Source organism: Lampetra planeri, chromosome 37, assembly GCF_965212315.1.
Source record: "Lampetra planeri chromosome 37, kcLamPlan1.2.h2, whole genome shotgun sequence".
NCBI lineage: Eukaryota > Metazoa > Chordata > Hyperoartia > Petromyzontiformes > Petromyzontidae > Lampetra > Lampetra planeri.
Window position 1 is genome coordinate 8989273 of NC_136143.1, and position 20311 is coordinate 9009583.

General features: G+C 47.7%; 1 protein-coding gene across 1 annotated transcript; it reads left to right on the forward strand.

The window, feature by feature from the left end:
- Nucleotides 1-14420: 14420 nt before the first annotated feature.
- TMEM97 (transmembrane protein 97) lies at nucleotides 14421-19544 on the forward strand. The gene is made up of 3 exons (XM_078612009.1): nucleotides 14421-14587; nucleotides 15563-15707; nucleotides 17344-19544. The coding sequence occupies exons 1-3, from the start codon at nucleotides 14471-14473 to the stop codon at nucleotides 17625-17627; spliced, it is 546 nt and encodes a 181-aa protein (XP_078468135.1). The 5' UTR covers nucleotides 14421-14470; the 3' UTR covers nucleotides 17628-19544.
- Nucleotides 19545-20311: the final 767 nt, after the last annotated feature.

Consider the following 20311-nt stretch of genomic DNA (forward strand, 5'->3'; position numbering starts at 1 on the left):
TGCTTGCTTTGTTGTTGCAAGCCGGTGCTGTGCACCAGAGGTCGCAACCGGGTAGCCGATACCCGTACCCTACCCGATACCCGGCTACCCGTACCCGGCCAGGTACGGGTACCCATTTGCGACCCTGGTACGGCCGGGTACGGGTAAGGAATCAAAACCCGTTTGCGACCTCTGCTGTGCACACATTGTGCCGCACGCGGACAGCTGCCATTGGGGAGGATTCCACCGTGTTCCGACTGCAGTGGGGGCATTGGAACGGTTGATACGAGAGACGCGTGATGGCAGGGAGTGTGAGGTGCCTATTTATTTCAGCACCCGATAAATGCGTTTCCTTTCCTTATCAGTGGTCAGTCCCAGGCAAATCCCATCAGCCAACTGCTGCTGCAGCTCAGGTGGCTGAGGTGTGGTGGCATGCTCCCAATTGGCTTAGTTTAAAAAAAATCTAATGGAAATTTGAATTAAAAAAATAAATCCACAAAGGTGATATCCATCCATTGCTGCTTGGGATTTGAGTTTTGCTTTGCACGGAATGTGCACGTTGTAAGTCAACCTTTCAAGGATGTTTAAGCAGCCATTTATAATTACGTGTGCTTCACCCAGGATTTCCTCGCTGAGTCTCAAAGACTTTTTTTCTCAGGAGGGTCCTGCCAAGTGTTTTGTTGTTGTTGTTGTTGTTTCAGTCGAGGGTGATGTTGCTTGGTGTAAATCATTTTAATTATTTGCAGGTAGCCTTTCAGCAATGGGATGTTTTTTTGGCCAATACGAGTGACATTGTATGGGGGGGGGGGGGGTTATTTGTGTGTTTGCGATGGGAGAATGCCAGAGGTCCGCGATTAGAAACCCGTGCAACACAACGAAAAGGCATCCAAATCTGGAATCGAACCCAAGGCCCTAGTTTGCTGTGAGGAACCGGTGTTCCCAGCGTATCAACCCTGCCCACTGCGCCAGCTGTACCATCAGGATTTGCTGACCCCCCCCCCCTCACACTTAATTGACCCTGTGCTCCGCGCCGGAGGATGTTCGTTTCATACTTTTATTTTTTTCGGTAAAGTCACGTAGGTAAAAAATTAAATTAAAATTAATAAAAATAAAATAATAAAAATCACGACGTTTCGGAGGCAACACAAGTCTCCGTCATCAGGTGATTTGCTGTATCAAATCTGGCTGTGACGGTCCCACCTGATGACGGAGACTTGTGTTGCCTCCGAAACGTCGTGATTTTTATTATTTTATTTTTATTAATTTTAATTTCATTTTTTTTACCTACGTGACTTTACCGAAAAAACTAAAAGTATGAATCCTTGCAGTCACGAAAGCTTCAAATCTAGATGTTCGTTTTACCGCTCGGCATTGGTGTAGGGTTCGTGTCAACTCCCCCCCCGCCACCACCACCACTGCCCCTCAGCTCCCTCGGGTGTCCCGGATTGCCGATTCATCCCATCTCAGGCCTGGTGTCACGTGACGTGCGAAGGCAATAAGCTCGCGTTGAGAAGTCGAAGACGAAAGTCGTGCGATTCACAAACAGAAGCAATAGCAATAATTTCAAAGCGTCAACATTTTCACACATTACTGCCTTGAATGTCTCCACAGTTAAGGCAACTTGACGTTCGTACTGTTGCCATATATCTTTACAATTCCATTCGCGATTACAGAAGGGTTGACACATTCGCCAACAACGCTGTCCTAACAGGCAGGAGAACTATTTATTGGGCGACATTTCAGGCAATGATCGCTCCTTCACAGCAGAGACACGTACAGATGTGTTGACTTTTTGTGATCTGTGCACCACTGCCAATGCAGCCAGATCGCATATACAAATAATAAAGCCAATAACAGTAATTTTTTTGAAATATAATATCACTGCTTCTTTGAATAATATGAATTGGCTACTACAACACAAGTTAATTTTCTGTAACCGACACAACCAATAGATAAATACACGAGCATAAAGAAGCCTCAATGTCTAATTGGTTCTTTCGGTAAAGTCACAAAGTCACGTAGAAGGGAAATAATAAAATAATATTATGTTTTATTTTTATTATTTACCTTCTACGTGACTTTACCGAAATTACCAAGAAGATGAATCCCTGCAGTCACGAAAGCTTTAAATCGAAATTTAAGCCTCAATGTATTGGCCAAAAAAAAAGTGGTGGATCGGATTTACAAAACGCCGCCGAACATTTTTAGAGTGACCATCGGGCTTGAGCGCCGCTTTCGATTGACGAGTGCGGTGATGGGCCCCCCTCTTCCACCCCCAACCCCCCCTCACCTTGCCCCCCCCCCCCTCGGCCTAGTCGGCGATTGGTAACCGAAGGTGTCACGGTGGAGTTGTGGCCTCCCTTCCCCCACGGCACTGCGGGGCTTGGGTCCACGTCCTGCGTCGGCCGCACGGGAAGGTCAGGGTCCATTCGCCTCCGAGGGAACACCTTTTTAGAGCGCCAAGGGGCAGGTGGTTACGTTCACCCGTTCCGAGACGTCTGCAAGTTGCGGTGGTGTGTGGCGGGGGGGGCTGTCTCGTTTGCCGAATCTCGGAGCGCGCGAGCGGCTCTGCGTTAATTGTATTTAGAGAGGCGTAGTAGCGCCGTTGTTTTGAAAAGACGACGTTACTCGCCGCAGGGAACTGTAGCGACACGACCGCCCACAAGCTCTGCCGGAAGCCAGGCTCACACTTGCGATACGTTATTGGTTTCCTACCACCCCTTTTTAAACTGTCGTAGTTTTCGAATGCTCTGCTCATCACTCCGATATCGGCCGATTGTTTTCCTTACGTGGTTTCGGGTGCTACCGCGTGTTGCTCGGCACGATCTTCCGACGTTTTTTTCCACGTGCTGTGAGCTTATTCACTGCACCTGGAGCAAACCGTCACACGCAAGTGCCGAGCAACATGCGGTTCTGCGCAACTGCAAACAACCCTTACGCGGTTTGCGTTTGGCCAATGGGGTTTGGTTTTTTTTCAACACGAGTCTCGCAACACAACAGCCAGGTATACATTCTCGTGTGTACGCTTGGGTCATCGACGTTTTCAACCATCAATGTTTGCGCCTGTTATCGGTGTGTGTGTGTGTGTGAAAATGCCAACGGGTTCGTCCACTGCACACACCTGTGAATTGGTTGCACAATCGACCAACATCACCAGGGGGGGGGGTCCTTGATAAACCACTGATAAATATTCCCGTGACATCATGAGCCCGCGTCTTCCCACGGACGGGATTTCGAGTCTGGCGTCAGTGCTGCGTCGATGATTAAAAAAAAATGAATATTTCAAACGTTGCGAGCATCGTTGCGTTGAAGGTGAATTTGTTAAAATCGCAACAAGAGTCTGCTGTGAATGTAGCTCCAGCGAGTTAAAGGGATCATCTCTCTCTGTGTCTCTCTCTCTCGCTCGCTGCAATTTGCGTTGATATCATTTTAATTTCACCGTACAATCACGTTGATTTTTAAGGAGAAGATACATTATTTAAACAAAAAAAATAACGACGTGCATTACGTTCGCCTCGTTGATATTTATTGAACTTTTAACGTACGTTTTGTGAATGCATCTCATATTTATTGCTAAACTTAAACCACGATTTTTTTCTATTGTTGCGTGTACTAACAAATTCTCCTATAACGTGGTAATTGCGTTGCCGAGGAACACTGCGTTACATAATAGAGGGTAGAACATCACAGTCCGCGATAACACGTGAGATGCGTACGCGGGCTGAACAAAGGCCGAGGCATGCGTGGGTAGCATCTAGAAGCATCTAGCAGCATCCCGATGCCTTTGCGTGACGCTAAGCCGAGGCAGCCCGCTACAACCGCTTGTATTCCTACTCGCGCGACGAAAGCTCCGTTCAGCTCGATCGCGTTATATCCAACATCGCATCCCCGTTTAATGTATATTTGACAAAAATTGTGTTCTCTCTACATTCATCGCCATGTATCCAATTTGGCTTTGCGAACGCAACACGCGTTGCAGGGAGGGTGAGACCCCGCGCGTGCTTTCCACTACGGCGCAGCGAGCGACAAAACTTCCACAAACGGGACAGCTCGTCGCGGGGCTGCGGGACCGAGAACATTCGCTGCAGGAGCCGGGGGGGGGGGGGGGTCGAGAGCGTGGAGGGGGGGCACAACTTGCTTCTGGATGCTGAATGTGGCCGTTTTTTGGGCGAGGAGGCGCGCGCGCGTCACGTATGTCTGGAAGATTACACTGTGTGTGTGTGTGGGGGGGGGGTCATAGGATATATTTGTTGTCGTGGTTGGTCCGATTTCTCAGCCCATCATTGCTCAAACAAAACCCCGTCGTGTTCCAGTGACTGGCACGAGTCGTCGATGCACGTGCTGTTGTTATGTGTAAAATACGTTGTTGGGTTTTTTTTTTTAAACCATGACTTAGTGGTTTAAGTAGTTTATTAATGATTGCCTCCCGTTTTTTTATGCGATTCCGGTAAATGTTGTATTTTTCATTTCCGATTTGCCAATCTGAAAACGAATATTCCTGCTCGCTGCAGTTTCAAATCCTTCGGCTCCAGTCTCCTTCATGTTGGCAGCCCTCTTGCACAATAAAAAACGAGCGCTTTCTATTTTATCACCATCACCACCACTCGCTCCATCTCACCTTTCCGAATTTCTCAAACCGTTTTGAATTCGCTTTGCTCACTCTTAATGGGCAATCGTGGGTGGATTTTTTTTTCCCATTTCACGCCAATCTGAGACGTGTTTGTCAACGCGTGTGCACGCGTTATGATTACACTTTGGCCGTGTGGTCGTCTCGGTCGGTCAACCAACGACACCCGGATCTGTCCCGCGACCTACCAGCGAACCGTCGATACTTCACGTGCACCTAGCCTGGGCACAAACACTCTGGTTGGTGGTGGTGGTGTCACGTCGCTTTAGCGGTGACTGGCGGCTCTTCCCGTTGGTACGATGACCTTGTTGGCATTCACCATCGTTAACTGCTCGATATCTCATTCTTTATTATTTTCCTTTGGGTAAGATCGTGTATGTACAAGCCTCCATCCCCCGCCAGCATGCCTCGAAGCCAATCAAATCAAGTTGTCACGTGGGCCAAATATGTCAATTGATTTGTTGTTTTTTCAGCAAAAACGAAATGTTGACACGCAAGCCGAAACGTTGGACAATTTTATTACGCGTCGGATCACGAGCCGGGGGCGTTTACCAAACAACCTCGGCTCACCAAATTTAAATCGGCAAAACGTCTCGGCCTGACCGAGCGCATCGCTCGCGGGCGGGCGCGCGTTCAACCCCCGGCGCGCCGTGTCAGCCCTCCCCTCCCCGGCAGCCACAGACGGCGCTCAGCACTTCGTACAATCGCGCGCACCCCCCCCCCCACGCGGCAATGTTGTCGGTGTGATGGCCCCATCTGTGTCACCCCCCCCCAGCGTGTTCACGTGGCCTCCCCCCACTCTCACACACACCCGCCGCCGTGTCACGCCGTGCCGCGTCGCGAGTCGCCACCGCCTAGCGCCGTGGGGGGAGGGGGGAGGGGACACAGAGTCCATCGCTCCGTCGTTCACGGGCCACGGACCCACCGTGTGGTGGGTGGGTGGGTGGCTTGTCGCGGCTGCAAATGCTGACAGAGAGTAAGGAGGGAGTGGAGAGTGGCTTTTTGAGCATCGCCACTTAAGCGCGGTTTAGTTCACATGGAGCGCACTCGACGCCTGGAGTTGAATTCTAAGCAGATGGTCACCAAGAGATGTTTTTTTTGTAAACAAACAAAAATATCTGTGATATTTGTGCGATTGTGGGCAAATCCGAGAGCGCGGTGTGGATACTTTAGGCGAGGTGACTTAACGGTAATTCCCCCATGTTTGTGAATGGGGGTGTAGGAGGAATGTTAATGCAATTACACATAATTTAATTTAAAACATCATTCATCGATGAGAAACTCATCGAACAGAAACGGCGTGCGCAGGCTGAACATCTGAGAGTAATAATGATGATAATACAAATTTACGCACAAGGTAATTGGCAAACGGCACAACTGTGACCGTAAGATCGGTCGTCCCAGCATGCCTTGCATGTCACGTGCCATCACAGTGCCACGTGTGTTAATGCGCACAGCCTGAGACCACCTTCGAGTCTGCGTGACTTCGTACGACCCACGACCTCGTCTCTTCGTTTATCGTTCCTTTCTCCGAGCAAACATAGCCTTCGTACCTCTGCGAACGTGACACAAGATTATAGATGACCCAGACACCTGTCCCCTGCTCCCCCTCGTTTTTTTTGCATGGGTGGTGCTGCTGCGGAGTTGGTGGGGGGAGGTGCAGGGCGCAGAGTGTGCAGGTCAAGGTGAATGTGGTGATGCATCTCATCTCGCGAGCATTGATACAGTTAGAAGAGGCAATCATTGACCAGTCCCGCTCATCGCCTTCCTCCGAGGGCAGTGCTGGCAGCTGGCGATTTTCACGAGGACGCGACCGCACGGGCAGCTGGAAAGTGCCCCATTAAGAGTTATAATTACACATCACCGCCATCTCGCTCGGCAGGTTACCATTCCAAAACATCACGCTGGGATCTATCTCAGTTGAGTTTAGCCCCCCCTCCCCCGCCCGCCGCCCTCCCCTGAGGTGTGGGTGTTGCCATTGTCGGTTTAAAAATGTGTGCTTTATCAGCATTCAGTAATTTGAGCATCGATATAAAACACGCACAAAATGACTTTAGCAATTGGCACGCGCGCCGTTTAGTTCATGTGACACGTATGCGATCGCGACCAATCTTACGATGTGTAATTAACGATTTCGTGGGTTAGATCGCACAAGTGTAAATGTGTCGTTAAACCCGCCGCCACCCGACAAAGCCAATTTAGTAAGGTTCGTCACGTAAGGAAAACGTGCCAGTCGGTTACCGCTTCAGCCCGCCGGTGTGTTGGAGAATGAATCGACATGTGCACTCTGAGCGCCGTGACGTTTCGCCGGTAATTACATCCCAGCATCGTCGGGCGATGTTTTTGCCACGATTGGGTTTTACTCTCCAACACACCGGCGTGCCGAACTAGTCAGTCACCAACACGTGTCGTTTACGTGAGAACTCTTACTAATTGACTACGTCGGGGTGGTGGTGGCGGGTTCAACGGCACATTCATACTTGCGCGAACTCACCCACGAAACCTTCACTGTGATTAATGGATACGAATCGGTTTGCGAATGTGAACGCAGACAGCTGACGCAATTGACGGCCCTGCCGGAGGCCGAGGTGACCTGGTAGGGTTTTTTTCTTTCCTCGCGCTCGTGCCCTGTTTTTTTCGTGTTGTACCACGTGTGGTGATGATGATGATGTCCGATTTTGTTGTTGTTGCTGTTGTTCAGTTCGAGTTTCTGAAGAAGATCCACAGCGTGCAGCAAACGAAATGCAGTACAACCCGAAAAAAAGACATCGGGAAAGCTTAGGCAGCTGCACGTGTCAGCCAAGGCAATCCTGTTAATATTTCGTTTGCATAGCTTACTGCTGTTGCTGTTCATGCACAATGCGTTAGGCTTTGATTTGAGATTCTAGCGGGCATTGCTTGCGTGTGCACCTTCCATTGCTATCCAACGCGAGCCAGCTGCCACGTGGGGGAATTGTGGCGGCGTTCAATCTCCGTCACTTCCCGGCTTAGTCCAATCTCACTCACCTTCAAAGCCACGTTACTTCTTTGAGAGGGCGATGATGTTACATTCCCATGACGAATGTGTGTCCACGTATCGTAATGGCGCTGGGAAGTACATCACGATGCAGAAGGTAGTGTCGGATAACAATATACTGACATGTGGCTGGTGTGGTTTATTTCATTTTTACCTCGTCTCTTATGTGATTTTCTTTTGGTGTCATTGTGTAATTTACTTAATGAGCAGATTTCTCAATAATCCCTTCCCCCCCCTCCCCATGCTGGAATCTGGTTGCTGAGCCAGAACCACCATGGTCCTACGTTGCAGTTTCACACAGCAGCAACGCGGCTCCGAGATGACTACATAAAAAAATGTTTTATGTGTCTTCAGCCTTTTGTTTTGTTAAGGGTCCACCTTAAGACGCACGGCTTCGTTTTACATCTCCTTCGCGTTATTTTGTTGTTTTGAGTGAAGTGAAAGCGGCCGATTCGTACGCTTGGCGCGTGAAACAGACGTTGCAAACGGCGCTGCTAAGAAGCAGAAACGTCTGGCCTCGGCCCGTGGAATATTAGTGGGGAAATGTTACAATGCGTGGAAGAGAGGTACAGAGACTACACGTTGCGAAGGTAAAATGAACGTTATCTCATGCCGGGTGGGTGCTCTGATGTGCACTGCTCGTGTTTCTAAACAAATTCACTCTTTTTAATTATTCACGGCAATCGCCAACGCACGAACGCACACAATGGAAGATGACAGGGGGCGATACGGATTCTGAAACATTTAATATGTGCAGATTCTACAGAAATGACTTGAAGGGAAATTAAAAAAAGGATTCTAATTATGATTCCTTTTAATATCCTTTGTTGTTTCCGGATGGGTTTTGTTGTTGTTGTTGTTGCAGTTTGTACAGAACACTGTGTACACTGTTGATGATAAATCGGTCTTGGCCCAAGCACTCGCTCTGCCATATTTAACAAAGTCAAGCCTTCAGCTTCGCGCCCAGGTTTAGAATCCCGCTAAACGTACATTTCTCCAAAAATCTATTTGGATATTAAATATTTCCAAATCCCGACCGGTGACTCTTGAGTGTGACCACGTCGTCTTCACGGTCGCTTTGTAATCCGAGCGTGGTATCCTGGATCAGTGCTCCCGCGTTGAGCGATGTGTGGGCCCTCTGCCTCTCTCTCTCTCTCCCTGTCCCCCAAGCTCCTAGCCAAGCACTACTGCTGGCAACAATCCTCAGGATTTCAGTTGGGTCATCTCAGCACGGGGCTAAACAAATCTCGCCTCGCGTTCGCGCTTTAAAAGGTGACAACACGGGGGTTGATGTGATGAACCTCATTCGACTGCCATGGAGACGGGGCCTGCCTTTGCAAGTGGTGGTGTCTGGTCGACGGCTTAAGAGGCGAAAACTCTCTCGGACTCGCAAACGCAACATCACAATCGGATCGATTTGTTTTTTTAGGTGGGGGGAGGTGTAAAATGATTTGAGCACATTTCGGGTTTGTCTGTGTTTTGTTTTCTGCTCCCCCGGGACCATTTTCTCGACCCCGTGTTGGTTAGTTGGTTGGTAGGGTGTTTATGGTCGTGTGTGTGTGTGGCACTGCGTCCTTTCTCGAGTGTGTCCGCACCAACAATAAAAACAAATTTTAGCTCGGCCCCCGAGGGGAGGCTGCGGATTTTTATTATTTTCTGTTTGCCGACACGCTTGTAGCTACTACGAGTGAACTGTGGCCGAGTGATTTTTACCGTGTACCATGTTTGACTTAGGCAAGACCCTGATGCTACTGACTCGTATGTAACGTACTGCTGTATAAGAAAAAAAAATGGAAGGAAAAAGGAAAAAAAAAGAAAAAGCAATATCTGGTTTAAACAAAACTTTTTTTGGAACTCCCTTACTATTACATGTACTTCCATGGTGCACAGCTAGGCACGCAATGTATTTAAATAAAACTTCGACCCTGGTTCACTATACCACGTGTCCCTCCTGCTTCTATCATTCTCTCCTCCAGCCCTTTCATCGACAACCTCGCCCACCGTATCCACCGCAAAACATTTATATTTTTTTCTAAAGGGGTTTGCAAAGATTTAGGCGCAGCCCTGAAAATGCTCGCTGTTGCCGCCGCTCGCAAAAGGCTCCCTGCGCTCGAGTGAGCGCTATAGAGTCCCTCTAGATCAGTGGTTTTTCTTCTTCTTAACCTGGGGTCCACGCGCACCCCTTGGGGGTGCGAGATGCCCTTTCTGGGCTTTGCGAGACGTGGCAAGATTTTCTTTGAAGGTGAAATCATCGAAGCACAAATGAAGCGCGGGCAACGTAAGAACGCCTACGAACTGAGACGCGACTTGAGAGGCTGTCTGTGTCCACCGGTCGAGATTCTTTTCCGAAAAGGCAAAAGGGTGCCACGACATCTGTGCAGGAGTAATGCCTACAATTAAAACTTAATTCTAGATTTGAAGCTTTCGTGACTGCAAGGATTCATACTCTTAGGTTTTTTCGGTAAAGTCACGCAGGTAAAATATAATAAAAGTAAAATAATAAGAAAATGTATTTATTTTCATTTATTATTATTTTACTTTTATTATTTTTTCCTGAGCTGCCTCGAGTTAGAGGCTCTTCGCGTCAGCAGCGACAGTGAGCGGGCAATTGCAGGGCTGCACCAATGCCCTTAACCCTCTTGTTTTAATGCTCTACTAATTGGCAGTTGGAGACGCGTTCCTAATTGAGCCTGTGGGAAGGAAATGTCTTGCATGCTGAAAGAAGCTAATCACCCGCGTTGTGTTACTGATCTCGGTGGCACAGCCACATTTCACGACAGTGTGGCTTTTGTCTCTATTATATCTCTCTGTTTTTTTTGACGAACCCTCAGCCGGGCTATCTAAGCTCCCTGTCCAATGCTAAGAATGATAAGAATCCTATTGCTGCCTGCGGGGACACTGATGGTGCATTGACGTCTCCATGCACATCGCTGCGTGTGTGTCGTCTATAACGTCACGTGGCTCAAGATGACAGAGTTTTAGTTTAATTTATTTCCATCACGGTGGCACCTCGTATCATCCATTGCTTTAAATCGCCATAAACGCCAAGACCAAGGGAACATTTTTAATACTGGGAGCCATTCCAGACACAATCTGGCACACAATAATGTCATCAAAGGCAACAAACCAACAGTGCTGTGAACAAGCCATGGGCTGTGGATGTCAATCAGGCCTCCTATAACTCTCCCCTAGTACTGTAATTGACGTGGCATTTTTCTCCGTCTGCGTGCAATCTTATTAGCAAAGTAATTTTCGTGCTGGAATGAACAACAGCAACACGTTTGGTGTGAGAGCAATGCACACTGCTATGTTTCACATGAAGTACAGGTCACGCAAGCTTACGATAGTATTCGGTGCATTGTTATTTTCCTTAATTTAGGCCCATTTTCAATCATCATAGGTTGGCATTGTTTTTCGGTTGGGAATTTCTGAACGTCGGGTGTGAGGGCATCTTTTAAAACGAGCATCACGTGACTCTCCATGACCTGGTTGAGTTGAAGGTCGTGGAAAAAAAACTCGGAGGTTTTCATCTTTTTTGTTTTTACTGGCAAATGAGGATCGGGCCTTAATCAGACTGAGACATGTCAGGCCTGTGATGAAACATGTCCCAATCTAACCAAGAGGTCAGTTTTTGCAGTTTTATTTATTAGGTATAGCCCTGTGAGCCATGGGGCTCTTGAATTGGGTGCAACCACAACAAACAAAAAACAACAACATGAACAAGAAAACATCTTAAAGTGACTATGTGACAAAGTGCAAACAGAAAATCCAAGAAAAGACAGCAAAATATTGCAGAAAAAGCACCGTACACCAACGCTGTGTGCAAAAATCCCAGTGGGATGCAAGTCGAACAACAACAACCACAAGACAACTTATATTAAGGCCATCAGTCTAACTCCGTACTACAACAAACAAACATGGCCAAACAAACAAACATGGCCAAACAAACATATGGCAACCTTGAGATAGCTTCCATATGTGATAAAGATGCGTTTTCCTTTACGCCAGCGCATCTTGGAGGTCGTTACACGCGATAAGCGGCCGACACATCTCATCTCAGACGATTGAAAGGGGGCACGCTGAGTGGCAGCTGTCCCACGGGCACAATGTGATTTTAGCACCTGTTAAGCCAGGGGTGGGGAACCTTTTTTCTGCCAAGGGCCATTTGTATATTTATAACATCATTCGCGGGCCATACAAAATAATAAACTTAAAAATCAGCCTGTTATATTTGGTCAAGCATTTAATTAACTCACCCTTAATGCGATGGCTGGAACTGCTTCTCTCTGGCGAGGCGTGTGATGTGAGCTGCTATTGATGATGTTGCTACTCGCAACTGCTTTTCAAAGTTTGCTCCTCCAGATTTATTGAATTTCGAGTCCCGCCTGCGGTTGCCTTGGCAGGGCCACACCAAATGATTTCGCGGGCCTCACACGGCCCGCGGGCCGGACGTTCCCCACCGCTGTGTTATGCAATCGGGCACGAGGCAATAGGCCTATCAAAAGCGCACACTCTACCGTGATACATTTTGTACACCACACCGGTACCAGTTCTCCGTACAAATCACTTCCAGCCACCCGAACACAGATGCCAATTCCCGGACTCTGTCTGGCCAACCACATCAGAGGCAGTCATCCTCATCACAAGTGCGGCACAAAAAGGAGACATCAACATCAAAGTGTCGAACGCCAAGCACAATTCATCATCGCCTCCGTGAAGTACCTGGGAAGCATGACCACCCATCTTCAAACGGCTAATGTGTGTGTGCGTGTGCGTGGCGTGGCTTAATGAAATTCACGAAAAGCAATTTTCGCTGCACGTTAAAACAAATATTCGGTGAAAATTAAACTGGCCCTTTGCACACGTGTCATGCGCGCATGTTGCCATCGACAGCACCTACCTACCGCAGGTGCATCGGGGACCAATCGCTCACATCGCAGCACTGGATTATATTGCGACACGGATTCTATTGCGGGGTGACATTGTTTGTGCCGCGTATGTGATTGTGACCGTATGCGCCGAGATAATGCACACACTAAGACGCGACGCAGGCTTGTGGATTGTAATGCACGCGTTTATTACGACAGATTTCGTTCTGGATTCGAATTAACGAAGCCCATCTCGCCCAGATGACGACGATGGTTGTGTTTAGGCTTGACGGTGGCAGGCAATAGGTAGGGCCGTCGCGAGAAGTCTCCCACATCATCAGCAGGCCCCAATGATCCGATCGAAATCAGTAATTTCGATCGGATCATTGGGGATTATTAGTAATACATCGGCATTTTGTGACGCCCACTGGCACTGTGTAGCATATTATTACGTACCAGGGACTCTGAGATGATAGGACAATAGTCTGAGTCCATAATTGGCGATAAGTAACGGCAAAGGAGTTATAAGTAACTCAGAATTGTGCGCAGTTGCGTAAACAGCACACGACTTCGCTGAAGGCATCAACAGCTCCAGCGAGCGCGATGCCGATCACACAGCGCGGTTAGAATTCGACCCTCGATCGATGGCTGCGCCATCGGCGCACACGCGTCGAATAAAAAGCAAGGGACAAGTCGTCCTTACTTACTAACAACTCCTCTATCATTTTTCATTGCTGGAGGGGTTGCCCCCCCCCCTACCTGAAAATCCTGGCTCCGCCATTGGTGCCGAAGCACACATTTTCTTCATTCATTTGGAATTAAAAGCGAGCCACGGTCGGTGCGAATGTGAAGTAGCCTCCACCTGCAAGGGAGGAGGAAATAGCAAAATAATAACTACACGAACTCTCTCGATGGCAAGAACTCGCCATCGGAATTTATCTCCGAATAATCACATGACTGCCATCATTCGCAAGAATAGAATTAGATCGGGCAAGTAATTGTCTCTGGAGGCACGCGTCCGCAATTTCACTTTGTGTCCTCGATATGTGATGAGATTTCGTTGAATTTACGATGCCGGGCGACTGATCATGGGGAGAGGGATGGAGAAATATGAAACGGAGCGGAGTCCGCGGGTGATCTGGCCTCGTGATCCGGGATGGTGTTAGGAGCGGTGCGGCTGTATTTCATGTTGGTTTTAATACATTTTAATGTTGGAATCAGTCTGCTGACCTCCACTGCACTGGCGCTATTCAGGCTCATATACCTCCTGTCGTTTGTGCACTAAAATAGCAGTATCTGTTCTTGGGGGCCGTCCATAAATGACGTCACGCGATTTTTGACAATTTTTGACCCCCCCCCCTCTCGTCACACGGCGTCACAAAGAGTCAGACCCCCCCCTCCAAATATGACGTCACAAAGCTCTGCCCCCTCCCACCCCCCCCAAAACCATATTTCCATTTTGAAAATAAAACATACTTCAAATCGCTTTAAACTATTGTCATTGTAGTGCGTATTTAACGTGGCGCTGCACTCCGATGTTGTAGGAGTGTTGTTATTACAATTAGCGTTCTTATAACAATTCTATATTTATTTAAAGTTGTGCATTTTCATGTGACGTCACATTTCTCACCCCCCCCCTCGTCGACCTCTGCAGCAGCATCAGCAGCAGCAAGCAACGCGTGGAATCGCGACGGGGTTGGGGTAAAATCGTGGTACTGGAATCGCTGTCGCTTGGATCGATCCGCGGGATATGGGGGGGGGCGTAAAATCGTGGCACCAAAATCGCCGTCGCTGTGAATCGATCCACGGGGTTGGGGGTAACATCGTGGCACTGGAATCGCCGCCGCTGTAAATCGATCCGCGAGGTGGAGATAAAATCGTGGCAACGGAATCGCCGTCGCTGCGGATCGATCCGCGGGGTGTCCCCCTCCCCCCCCGCCCCCTCCCTCCTTTGGCGAGGGAGCGAGAGGATCGGAGGCGATGGCGGCGCTTCGTGTGCTCGAGTGGATCTTCGTATTCTACTTCGCGTCGCACATCCCCATCACGCTGCTCTTCGACTCGCAGGCGCTGCTGCCCAAGGGCGCGCTCCCGTCGCTGGTGAGAGACGTGACACGGAGAGAGGGAGAGAGACAGAGAGAGACACAGAGACAGAGAGAGACAAAGAGAGAGACAGAGAGAGAGACACAGACAGACCGAGAGACACAGACAGAGAGAGACACAGAGACAGAGAGAGAGAGACAGACGGAGAGAGACAGAGAGACACAGACAGAGAGAGACAGACAGAGAGACAGACACAGAGAGACAGAGAGAGACAGGCAGACACAGAGAGAGACACGGAGAGAGAGGGAGACAGAGACACAGACAGAGAGAGACAGAGACAGAGCGAGCGAGGCATCTGGGCATCTTCGTGGTCAGAGATGGACGACGACTCGTGAGGCGAATCGTCATCCCATAGACCTCGTCATCCCATAGACCTCGTCATCCCATAGGCGCCGTCATCCCATAGACGCTCAGTGGGCCTTTCCTTGTAAAATGAAAACTGGACTCTCATGGTAAACTGGACTTCCACGTTAAACTGGACTTCCATGGTAAACTGGCCTTCCACGTTAAACTGGACTTCCATGGTAAACTGGCCTTCCACGTTAAACTGGACTTCCATGGTAAACTGGCCTTCCACGTTAAACTGGACTCCCATGGTAAACTGGACTCCCATGGTAAACTGGACTCACATGGTAAATGGACTCCCATGTTTAATGGACTCCCATGGTAAACTGGATTTCAGTAAAAAAAACTCAATATTTCAAGAGCCGCAATGCGGTTCTTTAAAGAGCCAAATGCGGCTGCGGAGCCGCAGGTTCCCGACCCCTGCCCTAGGTTGACTCGGCCTAAAAATTAGTGACGTATGAACAGCGGAACTGAAGGGGGAAAAGCAATCAATCCTGATACAGACCATCCACTGGTGTGCCCTACTGGCCTTGCGAGGTTGCTTGCGATTAGCACTTGCCCCAACAGTCTACGCGGTTCAAAAAGGGCTCTTTAAAGTTTAATTTTGTACGTCTGTCTGATTTTCAGCTGAGCGATCCAATGAAGTGGTATATTCAGAAATTTAAGGACCCCCTGATGGCCAATCCACCGGCTTGGTTCTACACCTTCATCTACTGTGAGATCTTCCTGCAGCTCCCCTTCTTCCCCATTGCCGCTTATGCCTTCTACAAGGGTGAGTGAACACACAACATTGTCCATCCATCTTGATTGTAAACTACACTCAAATGTTTTTTGTAACTTTACCGGGTAAGGCCCTCTGAGCTATGTAGCTCATTTTTCAGAAGTGACCCAGCCAACAAATGATGGCCCAACGAAATGGCTCATTGTTGGGACATTTATCGCAGACAAATACTCGAAATGAATGTGGAGGGGAAAATCCACGCGACCACGGGGAGAACATGCAAGCTCCAAATATACAGCAGCAGGCATCAGGGGTCAGGTTCGAACCCACAGCCTCCTGTATACCAGGCGAGGTAGTTAACATCTCACTACCGTGGCGCCCTTTGTCTTAGTCCATGTCCCAGAACAGAACTTGGTAGCATCTGAAGTGGAATATCATCATGTATTACTGATCGTTTTTTTATTTGGTCAGTATTCGTGAATTAATGTTTTTCATTAATATCACCCATGCATATTTTTGAGAAGTATACTTTGCTTTAAAAAAAATTGCCAATACGCTCTGTGCGTGCTATCCTATGATAGTAACTCCACATTCTGTGGTTGTAAATATTCAATTTAAACAAAAGAGCCCAACTCATAGCATTTTCTGGAGTAAAATTTCAAGGCCATACAAAAACAAGGAATACAAATCATGCTTATGCGGGGATTATGTAATGCTTTCCACAATGTATTTGTCTTGGAAGTATTGGATCATTTATTTAGCAGCACAGAAGCCAAAGGTTTGCGTGATCCGATCACAATGCGTATGAATACTTTGAAATCGTACTTTTTGCATGGTTTACATCTTCAAGTTTTGGGCAACCCTTGGATCAATTTGGCTAGTTTTCTTGAGGGTAGGTTTCTAATTATAGCACAACGGTATACTCAAGTTTTGTTCATATTGGATCATTGTCACAAGAGTTATCGTGAGCCAATGCAACGGACAGATGGAGAGACAAACAAATAAAGGCTAATGCATGTGTTCTTAGTGTGGAGTACAATTAACAATGCACATCGATGTGCACTGGAGTGGTGCTCATGTCCTGTTCATAGCCCTTAACCAGCATAAACAAATGTAAATCTAGAATATAGTAGTAGATTTTTACCCTTTAAACTGGTACAAAACTGACACCTTTATACAAGGCATCATGTTTGCAATAACCGCAACACAAGCAGTCAAAATGCAAACAAAAAGAAAGCACTCTGATAATGGTAATGATATGCACTGTCCTTGAAGTTGATTGGTCCACACCCGAGACAGCTTTCCTTAGAGCATAGTCTCCATTGGTGTTGGACCAGATGACGTCAAAAGGCGTACAACTCAAAAACAGTGCACTATCAGAGTATTGAGAGCTCGGGGTAAGCATTTACACTATGAGACCTCCTTTACCAGTGGCAAAATATAGTAGTACCATTATCAGAGTGCTTTCTTTTTGTTTGCATTTTGACTGCTTGTGTTGTGGTTATTGCAAACATGATGCCTTGTATAAAGGTGTCAGTTTTGTACCAGTTTAAAGGGTAAAAACCTATATTTTGCCACTGGTAAAGGAGGTCTCGTAGTGTAAATCTAGAATGTTTGTTTGCAAGCGAATAGGCGGCATTGTGACCACACTGTGCGCGTGCGTGCTGTGCCGGTGTTCTCTCTGCAGGCGGCCGCCGCTGGATCCGCATCCCGGCCCTCGTCTACGCGAGCCACGTGGCCACCTCGCTGCTGCCCATCCTCTCGCACGTGCTTCTGCAGGATTTCACGGTGCCCCCTGGCACCAAGGGCGTTGTGGGCCCCAGCAACGTGCACGAACGCCTCTCCCTGGCTGTCGTGTATCTGCCCTACCTGCTCGTTCCACTGCTCATCATCGCCACCATGTGCCTGAGCAGCACCTACGCCGGCCCGCCTGCCCCCGTCCACTTATCCGCCAAACAAAAGAAGAAGTGATTTGGCTCGGCGTGATGCGTGCGGACAGTGGCTTGTGACCTCACTATCACATTCGTACTTTGTGCGCAAAGAAAAATCATTGAAGCTCCTGGCCCCCCCCCCCCCCGTTTTGTAATGTAACCCGCTAGCCAAATTGCACGTTGAAATTGTTTTCATGTCAGCATAAAATGAGCAGTGTGCGATACCGCCATGGTGCAATGGATAAGCTCGCTGCATTTGCAATGCAGAAGTCGCCGGTACAATCTCCCAGTGCGGCAGTTTAAATAATGAGCAAGTTTCTTAAATCCTCACCCCACCTTGGTTAACTTGGATATATAAATGGATACACCACAGTCGATGGGCGGGTCGTGTATGAATTGAGTAAAGTGTAGGTACCCCCACCTCTTCCAAGACGCATATCTAGCGTGGAAGAGATTGCAAACGTACCCTCGAGGTGGTTTCTCTAAAGCGCCCATTAGTGGAGGCCCTTCCGCCAGCAGTGGCGTGAGCAAGCAATTGCAGGATTGCACCTTTACCTAGTTCGTGAACGATATGTACCTGGTGGTGAACATGAACACGTCGTATAAGCCAACATGTAGACGGTGAGCGTAAGGCACGGGCTTAGATGCATTACCTCTCTATGCAGCAATGTGCTCGTCATTACCACCATCAACATGCAGACTTGTCCCGAACTCAATACCGATAAATGTCAGCTCAACTCCACCCAGTAAATTTCTCAACTTGGGGCTGGGTACAGTTTGGAGGCAATGTTAGATATCGCCAAATTGTCGGACAAAAGAAATTCCAAGCCCCGGTCGGTAGTGTAACTCGTCCTTCGCAAAGAGTTGTCTGCTACGGCAAGGAGTTGCGAGAGGAGCACTCCACACGGTGGTGATGGAGGTAAAACTGTCTCTCTTCGCCGTGGATTTGCATGCTCCAACTTGGAATGGTGCGCACCTTTCGCCGATTGGCACAATGCTGACATTGAAACTTTTTCAATTGTGTGATCTGGCCAGTTAATGTTCTGTCATGGAGAGCGGTGGTGGTGACCTTTCGCCGATTGGCACAATGCTGACATTGAAACATTTTCAATTGTGTGATCTGGCTATTTATTAATGTTCTGTCATTGTGGTGGTGACATCTAGAAATATACAAGCTTTTACAAAGTAAAAAAAAACACTTTGTAAATTAGAGTGCAGATGGTGTACTCTCTTTCTTTTGGGTTGGATCGCGTAAATATATCAATGTGTCGTTAAAACCCGCCACCACCCGACACAGCCAATTAGTAAGGGTTGTCGCGTAAACAGAACTTGGCCAATTCGTCACTAGTACAGCACTAACCGGTGTGTTGGAGAGCCAAGCCACAACATTTACAATCTGAGTACGACGTTTCGCTAGTAATTACAACCAGCTTCATCAGGCAACAGCCAGGTTTGTGGAGAAGTCCACCCGTTTCGTTCCTTAAATAGAGGCCTAGATGTGTGAACACAACTGCAACTGATGGTAAAAATGTGGACAAAAATAATGATGAAATCGAATCGCAATGTCCTGGTCACTATTCTCTCCACCTGAAGCAAAGACCGCTTGTGTTGCGATCGAAACGTCGTGGGCTTTTTGCTTTTAATTTTTGTTTTCTATCTACGTGACTTTACCGAAAGAACCAAGAATATGGGGGGAGGTAGTTCAATGTTTATTCTTGTTGTTGTAGGACACTTATGTTGAGCCATTTGCAAAATAAGCGTTGCCGCATTAATGTTGGTTTGGAATCTTTGTAAACCTGAAGCTTCGGGAACATGCTATGGATGCTTTTCCCGACAAAGTAACGTGGGCCCAATGATATAATTATCTTTTTGTGATTATTTTTCATGTGATTTAATTTTATTTCCTTATAATTGCTAATTTTCTTTATAAAATAAAAAAATAATGTGATCGAGCTGATTTAAAAGTGTTTGTATGCCAATGTGTCACATGACCATTACATCTGAATTCATGAAACTTAAGAGCTGGGCTATCTGAATTAGTAATCTATTACTGATTTTCAGTTCAATTGCTCAACTAATCGGATCAAAAAGAATAGTTGCTAGGGAAAACTCACCTATGTTTCCAAATTACTTGGGAGACGTAACTATAAGGGCTATTTTTAAAAGAGATAATTGAAAAATAGTCCAAGCTCTAATTAAACGATACACACGTGCTAACAGTGGCTGGGTATGAGTTGGAGTTAAGTTCAATGAGCACTTGAGCTGAAATGGCAAGTGTAAGGGGGAGGGGTTGTGTAAATTGTGGTTTATTGGAAGATACATTTTAAGACAGCTTAGCGATGCCAATATTCAGATTTTTAAACAAACTCCGCTTTCTGGCCTGCGACCATGGCAGGCCAGCAAGCTGTGGAGATTCATACATCTTCACGATCCACTCGTCATCGTGCCCACAAGTACTGGGATGACGACGTGTTCCACCACGCCCCTCGTTCACAGCAACCATGGTCAAAAACAAATATGACTACGAAGATGTGCGCCTATGCCCAAATAACGCAAGCAATGTGGCCACATCGCCACAAGGCGGGCTAGAGTGAGCCTGGAAATTGCTTGGATTGGCATCCACGATACACAGCAAGTGTTATACTGGTAGGAACCTGGTTACACCAGCCCACAGGGGATTATTGTGTCCGTCCGTCGTGCAGGGAGGGGCTGGGTGGGGAGCGT

Bases quoted from the DNA above. Each gene is read 5' to 3' on its own strand.
- TMEM97 (XM_078612009.1), top strand. From the start codon at position 14,471: ATGGCGGCGCTTCGTGTGCTCGAGTGGATCTTCGTATTCTACTTCGCG. The intron at 14,588-15,562 runs GTGAGAGACGTG...TCTGATTTTCAG, and splicing joins AGGGCGCGCTCCCGTCGCTG to CTGAGCGATCCAATGAAGTG. The intron at 15,708-17,343 runs GTGAGTGAACAC...TTCTCTCTGCAG, and splicing joins CGCTTATGCCTTCTACAAGG to GCGGCCGCCGCTGGATCCGC.